This window comes from Macadamia integrifolia, chromosome 10, assembly GCF_013358625.1.
Source record: "Macadamia integrifolia cultivar HAES 741 chromosome 10, SCU_Mint_v3, whole genome shotgun sequence".
In the NCBI taxonomy this organism is placed as follows: domain Eukaryota; kingdom Viridiplantae; phylum Streptophyta; class Magnoliopsida; order Proteales; family Proteaceae; genus Macadamia; species Macadamia integrifolia.
Window position 1 is genome coordinate 32,382,258 of NC_056566.1, and position 11,713 is coordinate 32,393,970.

The window sequence follows — 11,713 nt, forward strand, 5'->3', positions numbered from 1 at the left end:
GGGAGGGAACAAACAATACAACAAACATCTTATAAGACCCTGCCTTACAGAGGGAGGGAGGCAAGGGCCTGAGAAAGAGAAGGGGCAAGAGCCCAAAAAACTACAGACAGACAATTACGGGGAGACATCGAGATGGTGCATCAAGAGGGGGCCAAAGCTAACAATGATCTAACAACCAATAAGAAAGAGACCCAAATCTGGACAAGGCAGACCATCTTGACTTTGTGAGATTGCACTCAAACTAGAACTGAAGCTGTAATAAATGTAGGCTTGCCCACCAAATCACAACAAAATGACTCGGCAAAAGACATGACCATGGATATCCATTCTCAATTGAAGGCCAAAACCCTCCTTCTCTGGGGCAGTAGAAGACAGCAGCTGGAGATTGAAGAGAGAACAAACTCAGTCCGGGACGAGGGATAAGGACCTCGAGAAATCCATAGACCCCCTGATACATCAGGCAGGGAGAGAAGGAAGCAACAAAGGCCTCACAGGGTTGGGCAACCACCGGGGGGGGGGGGGGGGGAAGGGTTTAGACAGAGGGAGGGAGAAGAGTCCAAAGGAGAAGGGTGGAACGTGGGGGAGGTGGGAGAGGACCCCCACTCCAGGGAAGAAAAAAGGACCCAAGTGGTTCATAAGCCGGTCGGGAGGAAGAGAAGAAGGGTGGGTAGAAAGTATGGGTCAGCCCATGGTGGGCTGGACCAAAGAAGGGTGCCTCCGGTTGCCCCAGTAGTACGCACAGGCTGGGTTGAGCCGATTGGCGATAAGGGGTGGCCTTCCACATTTAGGATAGAGGAATCGGCTGGGTTGAGAGGAGAGGTGATGTAATCGCGAAACACACCCAATAGGAAAAATGGGGGGTGGGGACGAGGGGAGGGAGAGGGTTAGAAGGATGTGGGGTCCCAAAGAGGGAGGGAGGCATGGGGATGGCAGAGAAAGAAGGGGAGCAGAGCAGGTCTGCGAGGAGCACAGGTGTGCAGTAGAAGCTACGTGGCTGTTGGAGGTTAAAACCAGGGAGTGACGGGAAGCACCATAGTTCTACTTCTAGGTTTCGGGAAATGTCACAAATTTCGATGGTTTCGACCAGGGTCGAAACACGAAATTTTGAACCTTGGGAAGCAGTCGGGGGACATGCAAAGAGGAAGACGCAGGAGGGGCTGGTGTCTCAGGGCAGGCACCGTCAGTTGCGTCAACAGAAGGGAGAACTGCAAATCTGTTTTTCCAGCGGACGGAGAGGAATTATGGACCAACGGTAAGATGGGAGCAACCTGAATATGTAATTATTATTTAAATGTATAAGGCTACATTTGTTTCTGTTTCCTAATCTCTATATTATCAAGATGCATCAAAGTTGAGGAGAAACCATAAAAGGAGTGTGTGAACATAAGCATTCAAAAGAAAGGTCACAGCCTAGGTATGAGCAGAAAGAATAAAAATAAAAAAATAAAAAAAATAAAAAAAATAAAAAAAATAAAAATAAAAAAAAAATAAAAAAATAAAAAAGCAGTAACTTAACATCTATGGGAACTAAACCACCAAAAGGAGGAAGTGACTAATGTGAACAAAGTTCTATGCAGTCCACGTACCTGAGCTGTTCTCTGACTTTCCCTGATTATTGTTGGGAAATTTCCATTAGGTAGTGCACTGACATCATCAACTAGGTTATCTTTGATCAAGCTATATGTTTCCAACTTGGCATCCGTCGGTTGTCCAGTTAAAATGTTACTGCCATTCAGCTGATCAAAGTTGATCCTCTGCTCCTGCATGCTACTGGCATTTCTACCTGAGCTCTGAAGGCCAGTCCACATGGATGAGATACCATCATGACCAAAACTAGCTCCAGAGAAACCAGCAGCAAGATAATTCCTTGGTAATTCAGGCATTCCTGAGAAAAAAAAAAACTAGATTACATATTCTAAAATTAATGCGCAAAATCTCAATAAAAGATCCCGCACCAGAGACTGAAAGAGGACATTTTTATCTGTTTGATGGCCCACCACCCTCACATGATGCAAGATTCAAGGAAATGGTTGACAGGACAAAACAAGGCCTTCGCAGGTGAAGATCTGCATGTTTGTGTGTGTCGCACCATAAATTTACCTGGGGTATCATGTGCAGGCAAAGAAACATTCAGAGGACCAGTACGGGAGATGGCTTCAGGAAGAGAAGAGGATCCTAGATCATCCCCAGAATCAACATCCTCGAATTCGGACGACTGTGTCTGTCCATTCCAATCAGCCGTACTTGGGCTTGAAGCATAAGATGCCTGAACCGTAAAGGGTGAAGAATGGGCCTGTACTGAGCAAGGTGCTGAACCAGTTTGAGAACTAACAGTTTGTGTGGCTGAATCTGCATTTAACAAACGGGGGATTCCAGACCTGTTCCTCTGCAGATAGTCCAGTCTACAATACTCAATACCACTGAGTACCCAAAAAAAAAACCCCAATACTCAATACCACATCCACATGACATACCCAACATATAAGAGACCATATTCAAGGAATTGTATATCCATACTAGAACATATATCATCATAGTATAAGGAGCTTCCCCTTCTTTACATCCAGATTCAAGAAACCATATTTTACTTACCCAAACTCGATTTCAGAATTCTGAAATAAACTTCCCCAAAAACCCAAGGGAAAGTGAAGCCACGGATGCTAGGAAAGTCCAGATAATTACCTCTTTCACCTCTCTGTAGTGCACAAGAACAATGTGCTCTAATTGCCTGAAGACACGGAAAGGCAGAACAATGGATGAGAATCATAAGCAAAAAAAAGTTGAAAAGCATTGCAGGAATAAGATATAGTATAAATGACACAGAGCTAAAGTATAGAATGGCATGAAGAAACCCCAACCCCCCCCCCAAGACACATGTCATTTGAATACAATAGCACTAGATACAATAACGTGACCGCATGTTGCTTGGTCTTCACCAGTTCACCCTAAATTTCATTTAGAAATCTTATGCGAAAAGGGGCATAACTCGTATAAAATCTCCCTTTCTATTTGACAGGATTTCTTAAATATGAATTTGAATACAATTTCAGATTCATACGTCACTGGTTTGAGAGAACTTTTCAATGGAACAAAAGTTGAACAGAGGATAACCGCCCTGAAGAAGTTGATTAAGCAGACGCAACTTATCACCTACCACCCTGTGCCCTTAAGAAAAAGAAAAAAAAAAGCAGCAAGATAGGAAGGTAAAGGCCTTATACCATTTTAGGCTGACATGCAAAACCTATAAATGCATCCAACAAAAAATAACAAATTACAAATTTTACCCTAGTACCTCCAAAAACCTTCACATCTATAATGAACCGTTCATCAAACTGTAGTAACAACATGTCATTCTAGCAACAAAGGTCAATTGGAACAAAATACATGGAAATAAATATTCCAATCCTCAAATTTACTCACTAAGTACAGTGTTTAATGGTGATGAGAGAAGCCACTAAAATGTTTATGAGATTCAGAAGTAAAGGCCTTCACTTTCAAGTTCCATTGGAGTCTAGCTCACTGAGTGCAGTGTGTAATGGTGATGAGAGCAGCCAATACAATGTTTATGAGAGTCACAAGTAAAGGTCTTCAATTTCAAGTTCCACTGGACTATAGCTCACTAAGTACAGTGTGTAATGGTGATGAGAGCAGCCAATACAATGTTTATGAGATTCACAAGTAAAGGCCTTCAATTTCTAGTTCCATTGGAGTCTAGAAAAACCAAACTCAGTAAAGCATTATCCTAAGTTTCAAACTGCTAAAGTCAGCTATAATAAATTCTCCATCTCTTCCACTTTCTCAAAGAATGCACCTCAAAGAATGCATCTTGCACAAGATCATATGGCCTCATGTCTTCTCTCACTGCAAGTAAAGCAGTCAACTCGCACCACATCACTCCTCACTACTGCAATCAATGGTGCAACAAAGAGTTCAAAATCAATATAAACACGAGCAAGACTCACCCATCAAGCATCCAATAGCTCCGTCTCTGAAAATTCTCGTTGTCCTCACCGTGCGCATAGTAGCAATGAAGGACATCTACACTGCCAGCCTACAAAACTAGACGAAAAAAATAAATACAAACATACAGGAAATGCAACATAACCACTGTTTGTTCTTCTGCCATTTGAAAGCAGTAAAGATTTGGGGGCAGGGAAAGGTGGGCACCAAACTCATCAAATATGCAGCAAAGCATATAATGAAATATGACCATTAACTTATTACCTACCCAAAAAAAATTAATTTAATCATCAATACAAACAGTAGCACACCTTCAGTTTTTCATGGGCTTCACGAACAGTTTTTCCATCTTTCTTCTTTCTCCATTGGTGGCCATCCTTGCGAAAATATCGAAGTGCTTTTCGGTCAAATAAGAACAAAGAACCACCTACCAAAAAAACAATGATTTCAAACTTTAGACCTCGGATTGAAACTCGTATTCACCCACTAAACCTACAAAACACTAAACCAGCTTGCAATTAAATGGAAAGGAATCAGCAGAATTAATTACTTCCAATTCTACACCAAGATTGTCAACCAGTTGATGGAGAACCATAGTGAGGTTAGCTCAATCAAAAAGCAGAGAAAAACAGGACAAAGGAGCAGTGATTTGGGACACCCTGTTACTGATCCAGGGAAACCACTATTAAAAAGACAGCAAGCACTAAGAGAAGGAAAAGCATCGTTCTATGATATTCTATTACTTAAAGTCTAAAATAGAGCACCTTCATTTCACTACCAGGTGTGCCAAAAACTACCCAGATTGGAGCCCCAAACAATGAAAATGCAAAAAACATTGTATCTCAAGATAAGCATATCAGTGAAAATTTACCATCTTTTATTTTGTATAACTTTTAAGAATTACTTCACACTTGTATCACTCTAGCATATCCTACCTAACTTCCATTCATAGATATGCACAGAGTGATCACACTTATTGTCGAAGCTAGATGAATACACTTTATCCAAATCATGCTGATGCAGAAGTTATGATTAGGTTCTGTGGGGCCCACACAAGCTGTCCTTCGGAATCAATTTTTTCATTATATAGGCCTTAGGATATGTAGTTTATGTGGTCAAAAGTCAAAACAGATCTGTAGGTTAGGTATTTAGAAATCTTTCTGTTTATTATTACATCATCCTACTTCAACCTCTAAACAGCTCTTTATTCACCATTAATCTTCACATAAAAATAAATAAATAAATAAACAAACAAACAAACAAACTACCAAGACACCACCAAAGCCACCTCCAGATCAACCCTATCCTTCATCCATCCACAATCAAGACAACAATCGAGTAGACTAACCTAACATACCTTCAAAATTTCAGCCACTTCTTAAACAGAACTCTTCCAGCCATTAAGACTCACACTCAACTTAACCAAAACTGTAATTTTTAACCATTACCTATTCCAACCTTTCAACATCCTTTTATATAAACCCTAACCCTAGTTTTAGGGTTTTCGCATTCATATTCAAAGTGTAGTAGCTGCACTAAAACTTCCTTTTCTTCAACCAGTATTTACTTCACTTTCTCATAATCAACTTTTTTGTTTGGCTTAATGGCTTTGCTGATTTCACTCCTAAAAGGCTACTGCGGTGGAACCCATTTCTACAATCAAATATAGGGTATAGCATAGATGTTCGACATCAAAAGATGGATCAACATTATGGTTTAAAGCAGCTGTCTGTCTCAGAAGAGAATAGAAAGCAAAGGAGCTTAGAGGTTATGAGACACCTGGTCTTGAAGTGTCCCATATGGTTCTCTGCCAGGTGCGGGCCAACAACTGGAAGATATTTCATGGAAGTCTATATGGTTCTCAGAAAAACATGTTGATGAGGAAGCATCCTCCTCACAAATTAGAATCCATAGTTCTACATCTAGCACAGCTTAGGAGGTTGAAAATTTATTCAGCGTCGGAAAAATGTCAACATTTTGGAAGGGTTGTTCATGAAAGCTTTGAGCTTTATTCCCCTCCCTAATGAAAATGGACTGAGTCAATCATCTTTGAAGCCTAACATTCAGTGTGACTCGGTACAAAGAAGAATTAAGAAACTGAAGACAGAGGGGCTAGAATCGATTAGACGACAACATCAGATGTGATCAATGTGCATCTCATTTAAATGAGGGGATTAGGGAAAGATGCTAAAGACATACCTGGAGGCTTGTAAGGAGGATCAGGTGTCAACTGAAATTTTTGGTAGTTGCGGAGGATTTCACAAACTTCACTTGGACGAAGCCAACGATGTTGCGCTTCCAACAGAATCTGTGAAATGTCTGCCAAATCCACACAAGCAAACACTGTAAGAAACAGACCAGTGGTTACCCATTGATCAGATGAAGCAGTAACAGCAACTACGGTCCCAAGAAACAAGCAAAAAAAATGTATTCTTATTTATTTAAGTTCTTCGATAAAAAAAATAAAAAATTCATGTTTGAATCTCCATATGTTACTTTCACCGTCCCTGTCCTTGGGAAGCTGAAAATTGCTTTGTCCGTGAACGTCAACGATGAGAAGTAGATAAGTGCAGAAATGCATACCAAGCCTGGGGAAACTTATGATTCAATTAGGAAGGAAGCGTTGAAAAACAGTCATTCATACTGAACTGAAACTTTCATAATAAAAGAATATATACAGCCAGAAAGTGACGGATGGGAGAACTCAAATAATTTAGATATAGGGAAAAGACGGAGAAAAATTAAATTAAAAGAATAAACACTATCACAAGCTTAATTTTCTGGAGCAAACTAGCAACAACACTAAATTAGTGATAAAAGTAGGGAAACATTATTTCCAATCATGCACACACCCTAAGCTTCTCACCTGAAAGCCTCGGAAATCCTCTTGCCGAACAACAAACCCCTTCCCCAGCAAAAGCAACGTATAACCATTCTAATCCTAATAAAAATAAATAAATTAAAAAAAATAAAAGCTGACCTAACGGTTGATTCAAGGCGTATCTTCTGCTGCCCTCAGCCATCCGTAATGAATACTTGAACAAAAGAGCCTCTTTTCGTCAGCAAAACCTCCGACTAAGAATGCAGGCGCGAGGAAACGAAATTGAGTTGAATAATTAGAAGAAAGAGCTTCAATCAATCCAATCTAGTCGATCAAGAACCGAAGCAGACGATGCAATACAAAAAAAAAATCCATCTTCCGACAAAAAAAATACAGATAAAGCCTAAACGGAGGAGACTGATGAATAAACGACGATCACAGATAGATTCGAGAAATTAAAACCCTAACAAACAGTCTCTTCTCAATGTGTGGCCCAAAGATGGCAAAGGAAGGGAAGAAGAGAATAACTTAAAAATAAAAAAGCGGAAGAGCCATAATTACGATGGAGATGGAGATCGAGAGAGAGAAGGGGGGGGGGTGAAGTAGAGAGAGAAAACTGCCCTTATATGAAGCGTTTCAAAACCATTAAAATATTTCCTAGAAGAGACTGAAGAGAGAAAGGGCGGTGCAACGTGAAAGTCAAGCTCTGTGTATCTTGTTCACACCCTAACCTGTTTCATCTTTTTGGGTTCACAATATAAAATTCGACATAGGATTGACGAAAAAGAGAGCAATCCCGAGAAGCTCTGGTCCTACGTGGCAGTCAAGGGCTTTGGGGCAATCCGATGTAGCGTATGTGTAGGCTACCACATCGTGTGGCTAAGTACTACTACTACGTAGTACGTACAACCGTACAACCGTACAAGCCTACAAGGAGTGGTCTCCATCGAGATTTCCGTGAGCTTGGTTATTACGGTCGTATGTAAGAGTTTAAGTCGGACACTGGTCCATCCGGCCGGTTCGTAGTTGATTGTGTTTGAAGGTCGGTTCAGCTTTAATAGGTGATAATGGGTGAAACCAAACCCGGCCTGATAAGGGAAGGTTCGGTTTCGATTTCCTAAAATCAAACTGTTATCGGTTTGATATCGGGCCTAGTCTGGTTTCATTGGACAAAGAAAAAGAGATTACAAACTTATTGAACCCTCAATCCGCTGCTTAAAATGGTAAAACAGTAATCGGACTAGAATTTGACACCCCTAGTCCCCCAAGTGTATCCATGTCTACATCAACCTTCTTCTCTAACCCTCCATTTCCCCCGCTGGGTTGAGGATGGGAATGTAACAACAGGCAAACAAAAGCTAATTTTGGTTGGGATTTGATTAGGACCAACAAAGAGTTCGCTCAGACGAGGTGATAATAGTGCTGCTATCAAGCCATCAAGGACGATGTACTGAACTGAATGGAACCTCATGCAAAACCAAACAGGAATTATTTTTGTCAAATCCATGTAATCAAAAGTGAAACTGCAAGCAGACGTCTCGTATTATAAGTGGTTATGGACTTTATTAAAACAGCGTGTGAGCAACCCACACAAACCAATTCCAAGACCAGCCCCCCTGCATTAAACTAAGTCAGTAGCAAATCATTTCTACCACGTCTGCCAGAAGGCCTTTTTGGGCAAAGGTCAAAGTCACTCAAAGCTCTTGTCCTCAATGGTCAGAACTCAGAAGTCTCCTCCAAGCATCCAATCTTGGTTCCTGTAGGAGACAGAAAAAGTATAACAGTGGTTATACACTTGAATAAATATTGAGCCCACAACAAAAATTTGAGTTCTAATCTTAAGCTCACAATGGAATCATCTTATGGCCAAAATTTATTCTTGCAAATCAGAATTTGTGAAATACAACAAATCTAAGAGAAAGAGGTACAAGTACAATCTAAGGGTGATATTTAAACAGCACATATTGAACCAGAGAGTTCTAGGAAGATAACTTCCTAACCCAACTTTGGAAACATGATAAAGAAATGTCGTTTCATTGTGTACATTTGCAATAACACAAGCACTAAAATGTTCTGAATAAGGCCCACTATCAGTTCTTGTACAACACTCACGTCAACTTTGAGATCCAAAATTATAGTATTTACCACAAGAAAAGGGAAGTTACTAACCTATTACATGAATTTTTATCATCCACAAGCACAGGCCTCTCAACAAATGTAGGCGGTAAACTGGAGGCTGGAGCTCCATAAGTAATCTAGGTTTATGAAGAATTACACGCCAACTAGTAAAAACAAAATTTTATATGTCGACCTGTACAAATTCAAAGATAATGCTGGATTAGTGTTCATATTTGAAAAATTAAAGAGTAAGGTCTACTTACAAGAATATAGACTCCCTTGTTTTTGTGGATCCTGATAGTGTCATTAACTGCTTCATGTGATAACCAGATCAAAAAAGATAAAAAGAGAAACAATTATACGAGGACTTTATCAGTTTCAACATACCTTCCAACCTCCTCAAGCATCTTAGTTGCATTTTGTTGTGAGTTGTGTCTCCACTACAGACAAAGACTTGCTATGAGAAATCATCTTTCTGCAAAGACAGGAGTATTTAAAGTATATGACAGTCACCATGAGGGACTCTAGACTTCCTGGAAACAAGGACATTATGAGAGAAAAAATTCAGCCTATCATTAAACAATCTTCCCACCAAAATAAATACTTCAGAAAATGAAAAGAAGGAAATCAAATAAGATTTTCTGAAAATTGAAACATAGCAGTGCCTTTATCAATGACAGCATCAATGTAACCTGACTCAAAGTCACTCATATCTCGAATATCCATTTTAATATCTGCTCAAGTATTCAGGAGAGAGAAATTGGTAATCGACAGCATCTCATCAAAGCACGATAGCTACCAATGAAGACCAGAAGTTACCTTCTCACTAGTTGAGTTGATACAGGAGCAGGTACCCTGTTTGTAACTGGTGGCCAGTACTCAATTTCTTAATTGGATAGTTCAGGTCAACAATGCGTACTCATATACTTCCCATTGTAGAATATAATTCAGAGTAACATTTCAAGATTTCTTTCTAGGGAGTACTAAATGTGTGAAAAATGAAACTCATAAGGTGTAAGCATTTTTGTTTGAGTACAGCCGTTTATAGAAACCATAGCCATAACATTTTACTTAGGCTCCATCTACTGAAAAGTAAAGAGAAATGAGGGGGAAGTGAAATTAATGTACAGAAGGAAATGAAAACTTTTATAACCATGAGTGTGTAACTAACTTAAAATCTTAACAAATATTGTAACCAGACTGCTCAAAAAAAAAATAATAGCCCTATCATAATTTTCTCTTCAAATCCAAGTAATTTTATTGAAAACTAAGATTTTATAAGCTTTTGAGATAGCTAGTCATTGAAGGAAATTATTAGAAAAGAATCCATTTTATTTTTTGTTTTCATTTCATTTCCCTTCCCTTAACTTTCCTTTCAGCCAGACAGAGCCTTACTAGGTTAAGTATTAAAATCTTGTTAGGTTTTTCTTCCCTTCCACCCTGTTCAGTCTTGAATTTGAACCCATTTGCACCAATCCAAATTCTGGTAAAAAATTACTGGTTCATAGCCTGGACACACTTTCACTGAACCAATTACCCCAGTTAGCAGAACATTATCCACTCCATAACCACACTAACAAATAGGATACATTTCAGTTCTGGAAGATCTTGGTATTTCTTTTGCATGGTTCAATCACTATTGAGGATATATCAATGTTGACAGCGTCTTGGAAACCATCATCGACCATTCCTTCACTGAACACTGTCAATAGATCAAAAAGCAACTGTGTTATGAATGAACAAGTCTAACTGTTAAGCAACATGGTTCATGAAACCTAAATATTAGTACATATGACAAACAACAGAGAGCAATAGATGAGAATGAACATACGCATATATCAAACAAAGTTAAAGGTCATTGGAATGCACTAAACGATACAAATATTTCTTCCAGCTGCTGCTGTTGGTAGTTAGTATCAGAGATGCATTGTAGTCTCTTGCTTTATACCTGAACATGTCACTAAGAAGATTTTCTTTACTTTCTTCTTCTTCTTTCTTCTTCTTCTTCCTCTTTTTATTTTATATTATTTTTTTATTATGTGGGTGACTAAAAACTGAATTTATTGATAGGGACAAAACACGGTAAGGGAAAATGCCACGGGAAAACCAGGAGAGGATGTTAAAGAGTGGACCTTTGTACCATGGGGGTAAGAAGTTATGTGTACCATGACTGGGGGGAATTGTTAGTTCATGTAATAAGGTTACTTTGGGTACTATGATAAGTAAAGATGTTTGGCATAATAAATATCAAACCTAGTTCAATACTAGTTCTAGACCAAGTGGTCGAAACAGACAACTTTCGATGGAGATGTGTGAATTTAGATAGGTGGTTCAACCATATTCAGGTTGAAATTTGCGAAATAGTGAAATATCCTCGAGTTGGCCCCAAATATGGTTGAAACAAGATACAAAGTCAATTCGACCCTCCATCTAGTTCCAGGCTAGCTCGATACCTCAAAATTTTGGTCGAAAATTCAAGATCTTGAGCCATGTTTGTTTGCTCAACATTGTCGTTCCTCTTACCCCTATTATAGTAATAGATCTACCATTTCTTTTCATATTGTGCATTTTGATGTTTGGGGACCTACTCCGACCACTACTTTATTTGGCTATCAATATTTTGTTTCATTCATTGATGATTGTTCCCACACCACCTGGACTTTTTTTATGAAATATAAGACCGATGTTTATGATGCTTTCAAAAATTTCTATCAAATGGTTTGTACTCAATTCGAAACTATAATTAAAATTGTTCCCTTTGATAGAGGAGGTACATCATACATGTATGGTGGACTCCTTTTTTTTTTTTTTTTA

General features: G+C 39.1%; 1 protein-coding gene and 1 long non-coding RNA gene across 3 annotated transcripts in view; both read right to left on the reverse strand.

Annotated features, from left to right (window-relative positions):
- The window catches only part of LOC122091496 (calmodulin-binding transcription activator 1-like), a 17,596-nt gene extending 8,197 nt beyond the window's left edge, over positions 1-9,399 (reverse strand). Inside the window, exons 1-9 of one of the 2 annotated variants that reach the window (XM_042661483.1) lie at positions 9,287-9,399; positions 8,951-9,092; positions 6,941-8,538; positions 6,160-6,279; positions 4,272-4,387; positions 3,963-4,051; positions 2,683-2,728; positions 2,101-2,386; positions 1,587-1,885 (exon numbers count right to left, since the gene is read on the reverse strand). In XM_042661483.1, coding sequence (XP_042517417.1) covers positions 1,587-1,885; positions 2,101-2,386; positions 2,683-2,728; positions 3,963-4,051; positions 4,272-4,387; positions 6,160-6,279; positions 6,941-6,983 — 999 coding nt within the window. In that variant the 5' untranslated portion in view covers positions 6,984-8,538; positions 8,951-9,092; positions 9,287-9,399. Of the gene's footprint in view, positions 1-1,586; positions 1,886-2,100; positions 2,387-2,682; positions 2,729-3,962; positions 4,060-4,271; positions 4,388-6,159; positions 6,280-6,940; positions 8,539-8,950; positions 9,093-9,286 lie in introns of those variants that run through there. The other variant, XM_042661484.1, reaches the window with a different exon arrangement.
- A 174-nt stretch (positions 9,400-9,573) lies between these two features.
- LOC122091498 lies at positions 9,574-10,603 on the reverse strand. The gene is made up of 3 exons (XR_006143945.1): positions 10,489-10,603; positions 9,719-9,785; positions 9,574-9,633 (listed from the first exon to the last, which is right to left on the reverse strand). It is a non-coding gene; the product is annotated as an uncharacterized LOC122091498 (long non-coding RNA).
- Positions 10,604-11,713: the final 1,110 nt, after the last annotated feature.